General features: G+C 35.7%; 1 protein-coding gene across 2 annotated transcripts; it reads right to left on the bottom strand.

Annotated features, from left to right (window-relative positions):
• Nucleotides 1–347: 347 nt before the first annotated feature.
• On the bottom strand, nucleotides 348–14,539 carry LOC106158122 (baculoviral IAP repeat-containing protein 7-B-like). 2 transcript variants are annotated; one of them, XM_086995887.1, is made up of 5 exons: nucleotides 14,441–14,539; nucleotides 10,494–11,950; nucleotides 10,055–10,103; nucleotides 9,669–9,791; nucleotides 348–2,928 (listed from the first exon to the last, which is right to left on the bottom strand). In XM_086995887.1, exons 2-5 carry the CDS (start codon nucleotides 11,262–11,264, stop codon nucleotides 2,507–2,509), a joined length of 1,365 nt encoding a protein of 454 aa, XP_086852013.1. In that variant the 5' UTR covers nucleotides 11,265–11,950; nucleotides 14,441–14,539; the 3' UTR covers nucleotides 348–2,506. The 2 variants fall into 2 exon arrangements, with proteins under 2 accessions (XP_086852013.1, XP_086852012.1); XM_086995886.1 differs by lacking the exon at nucleotides 14,441–14,539 and adding an exon at nucleotides 13,263–13,348.
• Between the last annotated feature and the right edge of the window lie 2,239 nt (nucleotides 14,540–16,778).

Genomic DNA, 16,778 nt, shown 5'->3' on the forward strand with positions numbered 1-16,778 from the left:
GAGTTGTACATGGACCCCTTGTTCCCTGCAACAGAATTAAATGAAGTTTTGAGTCCAGCATGACAGGCTCATATCTGTGGAACTTTCCTTAAGGAGACTGTGTATAGATCAAAATTAATAAAGAGATTTCTTTTCGGTGATCTTCCAGTGGCAACAAGTTAAATGATTTTGAATATAATTTGAGAAGTCCACAATCTCAATTTTATTGGTCAAGCTGACACACCGTGTGCATACTCCCATGGAAAGGAATTTTGGACAATGATAGTGTTTTTTCCATAATTAAAAAACACATAGCAGATGCTTTTAAAGAAGTCAGTGGTTAGGGAATATAAAAGAAATCCAACATACATATTTTAATTAATTTTATCTAAATCCAATCAGTGAATCTTAATTGGGATGTATCACAGAATGTCATCACAAAACCATTGTGTGAATGACACATAGAATTTTTCTTTTCTATGAAAAAAAGGCATACTCAGGATAATACAACACAGCTTTTATTTGGTTCAACTAGGTCTATGATCTACACACAATGGACAATAGAAGTGTCACCCCCTGAATCAGAGTAATCAAAGTAGGTAGATCTTGAGTAGTTATAATGCCTGGTCTACTTATAATGTAACTAATGAGTATAAAACCACTGTACTGTACATGTACCATGAAATTGTATTGTTGGTCTTTATGTGAAATTTGATGTAAATAAAATGATACCAGGTGCATATCATTATACAGTCATTTATCTCCCCATTGGACCTAAATAGGAATCTCTTATTATGTCCATGTTTCCCCCAAAGTATTGATTCAGTAGGGGTGACACTTCTGTTGTCCAGTGTGTGTAAATAACATTTTTCATGTTGGAAATGAGACTTAGTCACAATTTTTCTCAACATTTAAAAGCGCCTTTTTAATGCTTAGTCTAAGGACCTTAACTCAAAAGTGAACCTGGCTGCATACTAAGAGCACATACAGAACAAGTTGATCTGGGGATTTAAAGATCTGCCGACCAATTATGGCTGACCCACTTAGAAACGATGCTGCTAATCCCCCGATGGTCTCCCATCCTCCACATGTGCCATGGTTGAATGGTGCCTTGTATTTAAACCTCCAAGCCCAGATTTATTGGGTTTAATGGCATGTGTGGAGGTAGGAAAAAACATCAGGGGATTTAGCTGATTGCATTTAAGTCAGGGCCCTGTAACTTGAAAGCATCGCGTATTGTGAATAGCGATTTCACATAGAGGCTACAGTGTATTATATGGGGCGAGTTATGGAATCGAAACACTTGCGCTCGGTCGCAATGTGCAATGCTTTCAAGTTACGGGGCCCCAGGTCTGCCATATTTAGTGGGCAGATCTGTCAGTTTACAGATTATCTGTTCTAAATGCACCCTAAGGTTTTAATCAAAATGTTGACAGAGACTGCTGTCATGCGTTGGTGAAGTGTGTGCGGGGTTTGCAAGCAAAACAAAAAAAGGTTCATCACACTCCAAACGAAGATTAATTAATTAATTAGAGTAGAGATAATTTGCAGAAAATTAACCTGTAAAATGGCCGCATTCACAGCCAGTTGGCGTGCATAATAATGGATTCCCGTCTCCCATGCACCTCCTCCCAGCAATGGCAGAGCAACTAAATCTTGGCATGTTCTCAAGTGGGATGTGCCACAATAGAACAACTGGCTGTGAACATGGGCGATGACTTTGACAAAACAAGTTGATTGTTAATTTCACTTACGAAACAAAAAAACTACCAAAATGAAAATCTAACTCATCATGTGTAAGCTTAAAAAGTAACATCCCTTTACATTAATAATAATATTTCAGACTGTATAATGAACTTTTATTTATTATGTACAGTAATATTAAGTTACTACTGCTATAATAATGATCTGGGCCATGAAGCACCAAATTTTATAACTGGCCTCAATATAGTAAAATTGTAAAGGACTAAAAAAAAACTGTTTGTTTACAGTCACTTTGAGCAATGGTGTATCTTTCTTCTTCCTGACAACAGAAGTCAAAATGCCATAAAGATACATGTATGATTAACAGAATTACATACACACTGTCTCAGGACTAGACATTGTCTCTTCTTGAACATAAAAGAGGTAAAAAACAGTGGGAAGACTGATGAACTTCAAAAGTAATTTTTCATCTATATAGAACTGATATGTTATGCAAATCACAAGTACCTCATGGGAGCTAATAAAGGCTTTATAAAAAAAATACTGATGTTTCTGATATCCCACTTCTGACAAAAAATTAGTTCAACCTAGGATATCAAAATCCTTTAAGTGTTTTACTTGAACAACTTATCTTTTCAATTTCATTCGTAAACTCTAAACAAAATAAATAAATAAATAAACAAATAAATAAATAAATAAATAAATAACACAAGTGACTTCCTAAGAATATCTAACTTGTACCAAATATGATATTAAAATATCAAACTCATAAATAGATTCAAACATAAACATCCTTTGGTATGGCTAAGAAGAATAGTTCTTATCACGGAATATACGTCCTAACTGTCCCTTCTATGACTCCTCTGCATATAGGGCAGCGTCTTAACGCAGGGGCGCAGTGGGCACATGCAACTAAATGCGCACACGGAAGCAAGAGAACAGAAACTTCATTGTCAAGACATATTTTGCATATTCTCTCTTCTTTCAGTTTTCTATTCTCCTCTCTCAGAGTCTGGTACTCCTCTGGCAGTTCTCTAGATGGCGCTGCTGCTGCTGCTGCTCCTGGTTGCTGCTCATCTTGAGGCTCAGTGTTAGGCTCCTCCTGGGGTAAAGTAAGCGATGAGGCTGCTGAATTTTCATTCAATTCTAATTCTCTCATCTCTTGTCTCTTTCTTTCTTCTCTTTCTTTTTCTTCTAGCTCATAGATGGCATCGAGTAATGAGGGGGCATCTGGGAACTCTGATCCTGGAGAGAGAGAGAGAGAGAGAAAACAAAAACATAAAAATGAGGAATTAATTAGTGGAAGAACTCAAAGAAAAGGTGCATAAAACAGCATTGGAGCATCAAAGTGTAGACTCTTGAATTTGGACACTATGGGCTCATTCCCAATGAAACTATCAATCTACAGAAATCGAGCCAACTTTGCAGGGAACCTAGCTGAATGCAATCAGTTTACCAGATTAACATGCCTCCTCGTTTCCAACAAGTCCGAATAATCACAAGCTTTTCTGTATTCTATTCAATGCCAGAAGTAGGCCTGTTAGGCTGACTGTATTCAGCTACGGGCCTGCAGAGGCATATAACATAGGGTGCGTGCACAATGAATCTACTGGGATTTGTTCTGAATGCAATCAAATGAAAAGATGAACACTCCTCTTGACAATGAGTAGAAAACAGAAAACCTGGTGATAAAATGAGTACACTGGAAACAAGAGAAGGGGAGCCATTCAGTTTACCTGACTGCATCAAAGCAAGAGTCCTTGCAGTCTTGGATCGCTCTACCTAGTATTAAAGCTTAATTGTGAATGCACCCCGCACTTTTCAACAACGAGGAAATCCTATTCCAATGACTGCATGCATGACACATAGCTTCGAACCCCGCAGCACTTACATGTATACATCACCATGCAGAGATTTCAGTGCCCTCCCCTGTTTTCCAATATTTCAGTTTTTCTAGATATCTCATAAAGCTATCTAACAAAGACATATTACCTCACATGAACCTAACACACTTTTCAAGCCTTTAAATGGTCTTTTTTTTTCAGCATTCATAAATATGTGAGTAAAATATCTTACTCACACGTATTTCAAGCTTCTATCACCAATGTACTGGTAATGACATGCAGGTATGCTTTCACGTACATTATCCCTGTGATTATATGTCATACACCGCATATAATGGTAACAATTTTTAACTATGAGGTAAGAATGAAGTAATTTTTTTCAGTCAAAAGCTTTATGTGGAATGAGGCTATCCAGGGGAATAGCCTCTATTCAGGAGTTATACTTGCACCCCCCCCCCCCCCCCCCCCCCACACACACACACACACACACACACACACACACCTATTCCCTGATGAAGACGTAAAATATTGGAGGTAAAAACTATTTTCATTTTAAGCTGCTGAGTAAAGAAAAATTATTTCATTCTCATAACATAAAACAGCTGATGAAATTCTCAGTGACTATATATAACCATGAGGTGCAGTCAAAAATACCTCTCTCACTAGGTACATAAATAGCACCTTTATCTAGAGATATATGTAGATTGGCAAAGTAGGGGATTTTTTAACATAATCGCCACAGATAGCCTAGGTAAGACAAAGTGCACTTACCTCTGCCTTACTTACTAGTAAATGATTCACATTCAAAATTTAAACTTTTATGCATACAATTTTTATCAATCACCAACCCTTTTCCTACCAAAATTAGTTCACCATTATGTTCCCAAATGTAGTTAAAGATCACCTGACCAGTTAATGCTTAAGACATGTAATGCCAGATTAGGACATACGGTGTCCTAGCTCTTCAAGTCTATGGTACTACTCTATGGACCAAATGAATGGAACATTCTCCCAAAATTATTGTACTTAAAATTATAATGTCTAAGGACAATTTTAAAGAATAATTTCTTACTAATTTTTTTATAATTATTTTTGTTTACCTTTGTCTTTTACTATAAATACTACTATCTTAATATTTTATCTGTCTATATTTATTTATTGACATTATTCATCTTATTCTGTTCATTTTAACCCTTGTCAAGTCTTCTGAACATTTTGTATGGATTTTAGACTATAAATAAATATTATTATTATTATTGCCAGTGGATACATGACAGTCTCTTTCTCTGACAAAGATGCTGTAGAGACATTAAAATCATTACAACAAGGTTTATCCAGTGCAATATGAGAACATTGGATTTCACGCTGGATTCACTGGCTCACACTTCAATGTCGTGAGAGGATGACAGGTCCCTGATGATGTCCTTGAGAAAAAGGATGAAATGTCGCAATCTCTGCATAACATCCCATACGAAAAAGTCATATAGGAACCTATAGGATTCTATAACAAATTGTCCGAATTTCCTATAGGATCCTATAGGATCCTGTAAGAATTTTGCGTTAGGGATCTAGCAGCTGTATATGAGTGTCCAGTATTAGGTTTAATATCACAACTGGATTATATTTATAATTTACATTTTGATATAAAATACCCCTGTTACCCAACATTTCGTCAACATGTTTACCACTTACATTGAAATATGTTTGTGATTATTCAGGGGATTTTAGCTGTACATAGTTATTATGTACAATTATTAACTGCTTGCTTACCTCAGAATACTGATGTCTTAGTAAATATCACTTTGGCCGAGATCAGCATATCAATATGTTTACCAAAAGGGAAAGGTCAGTAACTAATTTACTAAAACAGAAGAGGCACAATTCCCATATACCTGCCTCCAGAGGTCTTCCAGCTGTTACATAATATTGTGAGACTTTCATAACATCTAGAAGTGTTAAAGGTAAACAGTAGACAATACCCCAAGCACTGCACGTACTGCAGGTGTTTTCCATTCTAAAATTAGTGATGACTCATGTTGATGTAAATACCAAGGCCACAAACTGTTACATATAAGCCAAAAAGTCGCCAAGTCACTGTCAGAAGACAACCTGGTGACTGACATCAACGTGATACTTGTCAGACACTGATTCAAGGTTGGGATCTCACTGTGCATGACACCAAGAATGTATTTGTGTCAGTTAATGAAATATAATATAATATAATATAATATAATATAATATAATTTACCCATGTATCCATGACTGGATCATTCAAATAACACCATGCATTTTTGATGCATCATTTTAAAATATGATTCAGACACACATGGGTGAGCATGCAAAATAAGAAAAGATGATAGACCTAATCTTTATACCAGCAGGCATATAATAGTTGCATTGGATCAACGTTGAAAACAGGTTGATACGTTGAATTGCCGTTGATCTACCTAAATTCAAAGTTAAATCAATGTTGATCCAGCCACGTTGACTCAACGTTGTATTTTGGTCAATGACACAACCTTGCAGTTATGAATTGTAATTTAAAATATTAATCATTAAAAACGTGATACTTTGTTTATCAATACTGTAACTAAATTTATCAAAATAATAACAAAATGGTTTTAAAGTAAAAGTGACAGTTGTTTTGTGTCTTTAGTTAACTAGTGAATTTTCTTAACTTGTTATTCAGAAATACATTCCAATAAACTGAATTGCTTGCAAGGTCAGCTAACATTAGGATGAATAAGTTGCTGTAAATCTGATGGAGTTAACAGTTTTTGGTAAGATCTATATATATTTTGTAAGATCTATATATATTAATCTAAACCTTGGAAATTTTAACTTAAAGGCCATACATTTATACCCTACATATATTTAGCCATCAAACATGTCCTACTGCTAAACACATCCAGGCAAATTTCCCGCTGGGTGGGGTTGATATAACATTGTTCTCTGACGTTGATACAACGTTGTTATCTGAGGTTGACACAACTTTCAAATCCAACGTTTATTCAATGTCTTTTCAACGTTATGGTTCAACGTTGTTTCAACGTTAAAACAACATAATTTGCCCGCTGGGTAGTTAAAATAAAAGACGGACTCTGCACTGACTAGAAAGCACACAACGTGAATAAAAAAGTGCATGGGCACTGATAGTGTACTGAATACACTCTGAATACCTAGTAAGACTAAATACTAAGGAGTGGCTCACATCTTTACTTTGGCCTATCCTTACTAGTACAGTATTGTACTGTTACAACACAATTAAAAGACAGAAATGCCAAGTCATGGCATAAAGAATGCCATAATGACAGTACAGAATAATAGAAGTGTATTCTTTTTCTCCACATAGCTGAGTAAATGTTTACTTTTGATGAATCAAAAAGTCAATTATCCACAATACAATAAAGAATCAAGACCAGTCATTCAACAAATAAAAGAGTTCACCTTATTAAGTGCTAAAAAGGAGTCGTGTTAGTCTATAAGGTGTTCCCAGATATTGTTTCAAACCATTGTGAAGGCGTAAAACAAAACTCTTGTCAACATGCTTATCACATATTCATGTGTAAACATGTTTATGCTAATTCAGATGGGGGTTTTTAATTTCTAATGCACTATATTGACTTGTTTACAGCAGCATATCGCATGAAAATGTGCTGAGATAAATTTAGCCATTGAATATAACTGCTGGAATAGACCTGATATTTTTTAAGTACATGTACATCTGTTTCTTATGTAAGAAGATAAGGTCAGAATAAGCCATACACTAAGTAAAAATGAAAAAAGGAGTATTTATAACCATTTGTGGGATCCTTTACTTTGGGTTGGCCTCATTCGCTCATCTGAACCAATCATCTTTAAATAATCAGGGGGGAAAACCCCTCAACACAAAAGATCAGATTAAGATGAAGTAGTAGGATTTCCTTAGGCCATTCCCTATGATAAATGCAAAAAACATCTTGAAGACCATCCCCTTCTCTTCAAAGAATAATATCCAGACTTTACACAATGATCATAATGAACGGTATTTACTGGTACTAGGACAAAGGGTATGTATAAAAACACAATGTGGTTTTAAACAATTCAATTATATCAACATCATTAATGACAGGGAAAAAACCCCAACATACAATGCATATTTTTTGCTTTATGGCTGGACCAGGCAACAAAAAGGGCAATAAAACGTCCCCAAAATTTTATAAAAGAAGATTCTTGTGGCTTGCCCCCTCTAAGACCCTTTTGTCATGGAGGGGGATAACTTTATGGACTCAGTCTGGATTGGTAACCCACAAAGTGAACCAGACCAGACTGGTTTAGTACTATTTATATACAGCTCCGTGAACTGAGCCTATCTCAGGGGCAGATTAAGTCTGTCTTCTCTATCTTCTTCAAGATGGTCAGATTTTCAAGTTTACATTGATGGGTATTTAATTTTTTTCCTTCAGAAGATGGTCAAAAATGGAGAGGGGATCAACAAAGATAATTTGGAAGACTGTCAGAAAATATTTCTAGATCCGACCCTGCATCTTGTCTTTCATGTTTTCACATACTATTGTAGGCTATATCTCTAGTACAGATTAAAACCTAGTGTTCTTTTTCACCGTGAGGCATTATCTAGGAAAACATGTTATATGAACGTGTGTAAAAAAAGCCCTTGAAAGCCTTGCAATAAAGACTGAAATAAAGACTCTTGATTATGACCTGGAAATAGAATGGTGCTGCTATATATCTTAAAAAAAAAAAAAAAAAAAAAAAAAAAAAAAAAAAAAAAACTACTGAAAATCGTAAGTTCCCCCACTATAACGAAACTGAAACTCATTTCTTACTGAAATGTTAAATGCATACTGTGTAGACTAGTGTTAGAAGAAGTAGACATAAGATAGCAGGTGAACAGAAAAACAGACCTTGGCTGCCTGCGCAGTTCAAAAAGTGAATACTTGCGAACCCTACACATTCTGTATGTATATTATATATATATATATATATATATATATATATATATATATATATATATATATATATAATTGAAAGTTATCATCATCATGCCAAATGTATTTTGTATTTATATTCATCTTATAGACCTTTAGAGTAGAAAGGCTGTTAAAATGTGACCTGTACATTTTTAGTGCTCAATAAGGTATTATTATTTTATTAGATAATATTGGGGCCTGTTCAGAACCAGTTGATCCAAAGACTAACTAGTCCAGGGATCAAATATGGCTCACCCACCCTCTTGAAAGCATGAGGGGATTAAATTGTTTTGTCCCTGCAGGGATGGCATGGACGGGAGGCGGGGATCCATTGTCATGTTAATTCACTTACTGTAACGCATGCATATATATATATATATATATCTACTGTACCTGGGTGGATGAAAATGATAATATGTAATTTTTGTCATGTGCTTGTTATATACTATGTTATCTGTTAAACTAGTCTTCTTGTCCAATCTGCTTAACCCCCCTTCATAATAGATAAATTAAATCAGACATAATTTATTTTTCTAATGGGAAGAAAGGAAGTGATTGAATGAATAGGGACAGGAAACATTTTTCCTGTTTCTTATCTCAAGTTACAGATAATTACTATTATTATAATACTTATTTTTTTTGTTGGGGGGGGGGGGGGGAGGGGGGAGAGAGGGGGGGTTGACTTTATTTGCACTGGAACAGAACTGATATAAATACAGTACAGTATTTACTAGATCTTTTCAATGGGGGAAATTGGGAATTGACAAGCACCATATTTTCAAAGTCAATTTCTTTAAATTGGGACATTCCTATTTAGAGGTAGAAGTCAAATTTAAAAGCACTTCAGTTTTATTTTATACAGTAAAAGCACCACAAATTCTCTACAGAGATATAAATTTTGAGGTTATAAATTTAGATATCTTAAAATTTTGATAATTTTTGCCCATTATAAAGATCCACTTATTTCCAGTTACAGCTGGTTAGTCATGACCATCCATTGGCATTTCACAAAAATGAGCTTTGCAAACTGAATACTGGATTTACAAGACTACTAAGTATATCAAACTGAGGTCTCCAAAAATGAGACGCACTGTTGGTAATTTGACTTATCTGTACATGCAATATTAGATCTAAAAAATTTTAATATTTCTTAGAACATATTTCAACTCACCAGAGTCCCTAAATCTGTTTTCAATGGCCAGTTTCACCATGTCATTTGTATACCCCAGCTCCATCACTGCCCTGGCGTAGGGCTTCATCAGCGCCTCTAATGTCCTGTCACGGGAGGAGGGGGCTGGAAAGAAACAGTTCACGGTTAGGCTGTCTTGTACTTGAAATTCTTATTATCAGCTATTTTTGATTTTGATTTTTTTTTCTTAAAGGCTAAAAATCAATTCAATTCCACACATGAAAATATAATTTTTAAGTTAAATATGTGACCATGGCAAAATGTCTCAAAGAAGATTTTTTCTTTTACCAACTTTATTTTTTGATAATTGATAATCAAGCTTCGCTGTGATATTTTTCAAAATAAATAAATATTTTAATAAAACTGACCTCTAGATACAGGTGCAGAAGGGGGAGGAGTGCCTGCAGCTGACTCATTCTAGAAAAAAAAATACGAAATATATCTTTAACAGTATATATATACTAAATATAGAGGGAGACAGATAGCATTAAACATAAGGATAAACTCATACACTGATGCCTGTTCTAAATTGAAATCCAATTCTTGTATCAGCTGGTATCAGTGTTTATCAAAATGGTTTATCATCACCGACCATTAAAAATCATCAATAGATACATTCTATAATGAGACCAAATCTCAAACCTGATACTCTGGACATTAGCAGACTGTGCAGACAAGTTGAAAAAAAGTGTAATTATGTGGAAGTTTTTAAACTGTGATTCACCCTTCCTTTACTCAAAAATGGGCATTTGTCACAAGTACAGCATGCACCCGTGTTTTGTGCAACAGCTGCACACACATACTCACCTGTTTTCTTTTAATACTGTTTATAAAGTCCAAACCCTTGCACTGTTTCACATAACCACACTTGGGAAACCATCGGGCATGTTCTGTCCACGGTTCATCCCCAGGTTCCCAATTTTTCAGGCCTCCATTACAAAAGAAGCATTTAACATTATCGTTAAAGCCAGCGTAAAAGAAGCCAGCATGAGAAAGCATATCGGGTCTCTGGGTCTTGTCACTTGGCCAATTATTATAAGTAGCCAGTCTCCTTTGTATGGTAGAAAATTCTGGATGTCTTGGTTTTTCAGTAACTATTGGGCTATTTTCCAATATTGATGATGGCCATCTTGTTTGCAATGTTGTCCCTGTGGCATATCCTGATGTAGCAGCTGACGTTCCAGTGGCAACAGAACGTCCAGTCGATCCTGTTCCATAGCCAGAAGATTCGGATCGTGTTGAAAATATTTGCCTGAAATTTTCTGTCTGTCTCTCTGAGCGTAATTTCTCCAGAACAAAAGGGCATGTGGGGGAATGTCTCGAATGCTCCCCCATGGCGGTATCGCCAGGCTCAAAATTTCTTATCATCAATCCACAGTAGACACACTTCACCATGTCTCCCTGACCCATGTGTATAAACCCCGCCTCTGCTAGGTCTGCAGCTCGTAAGGGGTTGTCGGCTGGCCAGTTGACAAAGGTGCCCAGACGGGCCGACGGTTCTCCCATGGATCCCCACTGTGCACCAGTGAATTGTGTGGGGTAGACATCTTGGCCGCCACGATTTTGTTGTGAACACATGTCAGTTTTTGTTTCAATTTTCCCTTTGAGTATTTGTAAAGTGCTATCTGTCAATATATTTTATTTTTACTTTCTATTTTTGAACTTTCCTTTGTAAAATGAGATAAAAGTATCCTTTGCTGTTAGTTTTTTTTTTTTGTGTTTCTCTTTCTTTTAATTAAAGTTTTTTCTGACCTCAATTTTTTTTTATATCCTTTTTACTTTTTTATATTTTCCAGTACTAAATTAGAAAAACTTACCAAAAAAATCTCACTGGGTGCTTCTAAACTAGCAAACCTAATCTATATTAGTTAAATGTTTAATTGTCAAGGGGCAGCAACTGTCACACTTAGAATAAGCTGCCTATATCACGTGTTATATCCACTTTACAGGGCGTTGTGAAGTTTGTATTTAGTTCATGCAGATGTTGCAAAGCACATCTAAAAGAATGCCGACTATGACAACTGAAATTCGCAAATCTACGTTTGTGGTCACTTCGTTGCTGTTTTTCTTTATTATTCTTGGCAAATCTGAGTTCACTGTTACTTGGTTTGTGTTTATTTTTAGTATACTTGGGCTGAATGATCCTGCTTCTTCTCCCTTTATCATAGAATGTATTTTCACTTTCTGTGTTATCTGTACTATTTCCAGACTGGGGCATATTAAAACCTTCTGCCCCCATGGTGTGCCATTTCACTTTGCAAATACTGGAAAAGAAATGGTGGAAGACAATCTAAAAATTCATCTTTTAGGTACAAGTGTTACTGTACTTAATCTCTCAAGAACACATTGCATGGTTCACATTTATTTGATACTATGAGGCAGAATTATTACTTGCCTAGTTCCACAAAATGATATGAACAGAAAATATTTTTATACAAACAAGTTGAAGAATAGCTTCTCACCTAATACCCCATTCACACTGGCATTTTGACCATGGTTCAGGCCTGATCCAGGTCTTATATGGGTTAACCTTTTCTAATATATGAATGGGCTAAGTACCCTGACTGCAGTTCAAATAAACTCTGATTGATAGAAGGGTTAATCAGCTAAATCAGAGTTACCTTTGAATTGCTGTCAAGGTTGGATGTTTACATTTGAAATGCATGTGCACAAGTGGGCAATTAACTTCGCAGGGAATTCTGTCGGGGCCGTAGCGATAGTCCGAAGGTTCAATAGTCCGAAGGTTCATTGGTCCGAATGTTCACTATAGAACCTTCGGACCAATGAACCCTTGATTAAAAAATCAATGAAAATGTTACCACTTTTCGGACCAATGAACCTTCGGACTATTGAGATGCCCCCATTCTGTCAGTACTTATTATACTAATTGTATCAGGCTTGTTTCATTGACATTGTATTCAATAATAAGCTACAGTAAAAGAGTATCTTGGCCTGAGGAAGCTGTCAAAGCCCTGCTCTCCATATGATCTAAGAGTGACATGCACACACACACAAACACACACAAAATAGTGTTCAGTTCCTAATGACAACAAGAATGCACCTGCTTAACAGGAAAAATGATTGGTGAATTGCTGACACGTGAGTGCAAAGGAACTAGGTCAAATTTTAGAGGGTAGGGAATACCCCCCCACCCTTTAATCACCAATTGCAATCACCTAGAATTAAAGCAGCAATAACGAAGATATATCTAGGTCAATCACCAAGAATTCCTGAATCACAGACTACAATTTATCGTAGTTAAGAGATAAGAGAAAAGATGCATAATTATTTAACAAAAAAAGGTGTAACCTATAAAGACAAGGATTGTTTATCAGTTTGTGTTTTTTTTTTGTCCCTTATCGTTATATAATAGTGATGCCAAACAGTGTATTAAGTGAACTGCAAGCTGTTGATACTGCATGATAATATTATATATATAATAATATTGACTTATTATGTAATCTACATATTAATAGTCTATATATCACTTAAGGCAAATTTTAGCCCCTGAAATGACTTACATGTAGGCTCTCGTTTAACTTACTTATTTAACGTTAAAATGACGGTTTAACCTACCAGGTACGATAAGTAATAAGGCTCATACAGTAACATGCCGGCTCACTGCCAGGTAACTGTAACGGACAGAAAAAAGGAAATACGTCATCAGCGTACTGGTGGCTCGCCCTATCGGCAAATATAAAAACATTTTACATGGTTAACCGCAGTACACGGCTTACTTGTTCGATATAACAGGTAAATGTGTTGCGATTTCTTAATTACAAATCGAGTGTGCTTGTAGATCCTGGTAGGTTGTACAGGTGAAAGTTGGTTGTACTCAATGTGAAATGATAATCTTCCCCAGAAACCTCGTAGATATCGCATACCGCATACATCTTCTGGATCCTTCTACTCAGATCGGGTTACTACACGTATATGTAATTGTTTGTTTGATATTGCTTTGTTAATTTGTTTACAGTGAATTGTGAAGGGGATTTTTCAGGTTTGGTCTATTGCGTTTTAATTTTGACCACACGTTCAATGGCGGATTTAGAGGGGGGTCAGGGGGTCCTGACCCGCCCCCCCCCCCCCTTCGGTTTCTGAAAAATAGGCTATATCACACCAATATTCCCTTCTTGAAATTAGAATTTTGACTAGTTCTATCATTGTTCTTAACCGTACCAAATGGCACCATTCGCCTTCTAAAAGACCAGAAGTTTTCGGGGCCCTTCAGCGGGCCACGAACGCGGACCACCCCACCCCCCTCCCCCTTTCAAGTAATCCTGGATCCGCCCCTGCATGTTACTAAACGTTTAGAACTGTGTCCGGTAAATCTGTTAAATCCCAGCAGGAAAACGCCTCTGTTCCATTTATATATTCAGATTGGCACGGAAAATGTAGCTAGACTACGTTTCGATTCGTCTAATTAACGACCACAAACGTCCCCAAGCATCCGTAGCCTACATTTCATTTTCCAAAATGCGTACAACAGGGCAGCTATTGAAGTGGTAGGCCTATCTATCACCCGCACATTCTAACGTAATTTCCATATACTAGTACAAATTTACGTACAGTATAATATATCATGGCAATATCATCCCTTATCAATTAAACTCGGCAACTTTAGGTGCTTTTTTTTGACAGGCCCTACATGTATATATAGACCTAAGCTGTTTACGAGCACAAGTGCTGTACTGTACATGTACAGTACTGGTAGTAAGACCTACCTTAATTACTTTGATATAATTTGAACTTACTAAGTTATGTCGAACTTGCCTCCTCGATCAGTCGAAATGTCCCTCGTTTTGGTGAGTACAGATCCCGGTATAAAGTTTAACCTTTTTGTGTAGAAGAGACTTACGTACTCATCTTAAACCTTATATATATACTAGATAATCAATATAGACTCAGGAAAAGCCCCCATTTCTATTAATAGCTATCTTAATGTGCACAATGTGTACGAGCAACCAGCCGAGGAGTGGCATATGTGATGATTCATCACCGTGTTCATCGTGATGTATAGGCATATATATATATATATATATATATATATATATATATATATATATATATATATATATATATATTTTTATTGACACAATACATCATGAATACATGACAATACAAAAACAAACACTCGCTCACACACTCACACATAAGAGATGTTATACTATATAACACTTTTTATGTACAGACACAGATGTGTCTGTACATATAGCCATCATCTTCGTCTGTCGTCGCCGTCGTCGCCGTCGTCGCCGTCGTCGCCGTGCACTTTTACCGATAACACGATAAGTGGAAAACCATTTTACCTTTTGACTTGAAACTTGCAGAACTGATGAATATTCATAATACGCAGGTCAAGTTTGAAAATCAGCATGATCGGGTCACTTTTAGGGAATTTATGCTGTTTTTTCACTTTTTTCAGCATATATGCAGCACCGATAACACGATAAGTGGAAAACCATTTTACCTTTTGACTTGAAATTTACAAAACTGATGAATATTCATAATACGCAGGTCAAGTTTGAAAATCAGCATTATCGGGTCACTTTTAGGGAATTTATGCTGTTTTTTCACTTTTTTCAGCATATAGGCAGCACCGATAACACGATAAGTGGAAAACCATTTTACCTTTTGACTTGAAACTTACAGAACTGATGAATATTCATAATACGCAGGCCAAGTTGGAAAATCAGCATGATTGGGCCATTTTTAGGGAATTTATGCTGTTTTTTCACTATTTTCAATATAAATACAACACTGATAACACAATATAAGAAAAACGGATTGGCCAATTGTAATCATACTCACAGGAGTGGTCAATCTTACTAAAACGCAGGTTGAGTTCGAAAATCAGCATAATCAGGCCATTATTTTAGAAGTTATACTGTTTTTCACATTTCCTCAGATTCAATTATTAGGCATGTTAACAGTCTCATTATTTAACTAATAAGATGCCTAAAAGTGTTTGTTTGATATTTCCTGCATCTTTACAACATTGTTAGTTGATTATGTAAAAAACATGGTAAACTTGTTATCATGTATTGTGTAATAAAGTGTCAAAAATGGAAATAAACTCATATCATTGCAGTTTGTCAGATTCAATCATCCACTATGTTCAGAATCTCAGAATGGAGGAAATTGGACATTTAACACTGTTCTATTGATACTTTTCCCATCTCATCAACTTTCTTAGTTGGTCATAAAAAATGGCAGTAAAATGTTTATTTTGTTTTATGTTAAAAAAGTGTTAAAAATGGAAATAAACCCATTTCAGAACAGTGCTGCCTTGTTTACATTTTGGCATTTTTAAGGAGTGACTTTGAAGTTCCATGGGCCTGAAGACCTTTGCTAGTCACATTTTCTGAATATCTGTGAAACAAATATTTTATAATTAAAAATTGATGGTCATTAAGCTGTTAAACATTATGTAATATTGCATCAAAATTTGAAGAAACCCCTATTTTGGGCACTGCTTCCATGATGACCATTTAGGGAAAATCATGTCACTTACTATTCTCAAACTTACAGGAAAGAAACATGGGACTAAAATACAGCTTCAGTAGGCAATGCAGTCTGTTTGGTATTTTTATTTATTTATTTATTTTTTGGCAGTTAAACAGTTTTTTGTGAAAATTTAATTTTTCACATATTGGCATTTTCAAGGTGTGACTTTAAAGTTCCATGATCTTGAAGACTTTTGCTTGTCACATTTTCTGAATGTCCATGTTACTAATATTTTATTAATAACATTTGATTGTCATTATGCTGTTAAACATTATGTAATGTTGCATCAAAATTTGAAGAAACCCCTATTTTGGGCACTGCTCCTATGATGACCATTTAAGGGAAATCATGTCACTTACTGTTCTCAAACTTACAGGAAAGAAACATGGGTCTAACATACAGCTTCAATAGGCAACGCAGTCTGTTTGGTAAATTTTTCTGGCAATTTAACAGTTTTTTTGTGAAAATTTAATTTTTCACTTATTTGCATCTTTATTTTCTGTTCTTTGTCTGTACATTTGACAGCTTTGCTGCCTTGTTAATTAATTACATCGTCGTACGCTAAATATTCAAATTGAAAATGAT

The sequence above is a fragment of the Lingula anatina genome, chromosome 9 (genome assembly GCF_051362555.1).
Source record: "Lingula anatina isolate TDL-2025a chromosome 9, LinAna3.0, whole genome shotgun sequence".
Classification (NCBI taxonomy): Eukaryota; Metazoa; Brachiopoda; class Lingulata; order Lingulida; family Lingulidae; genus Lingula; species Lingula anatina.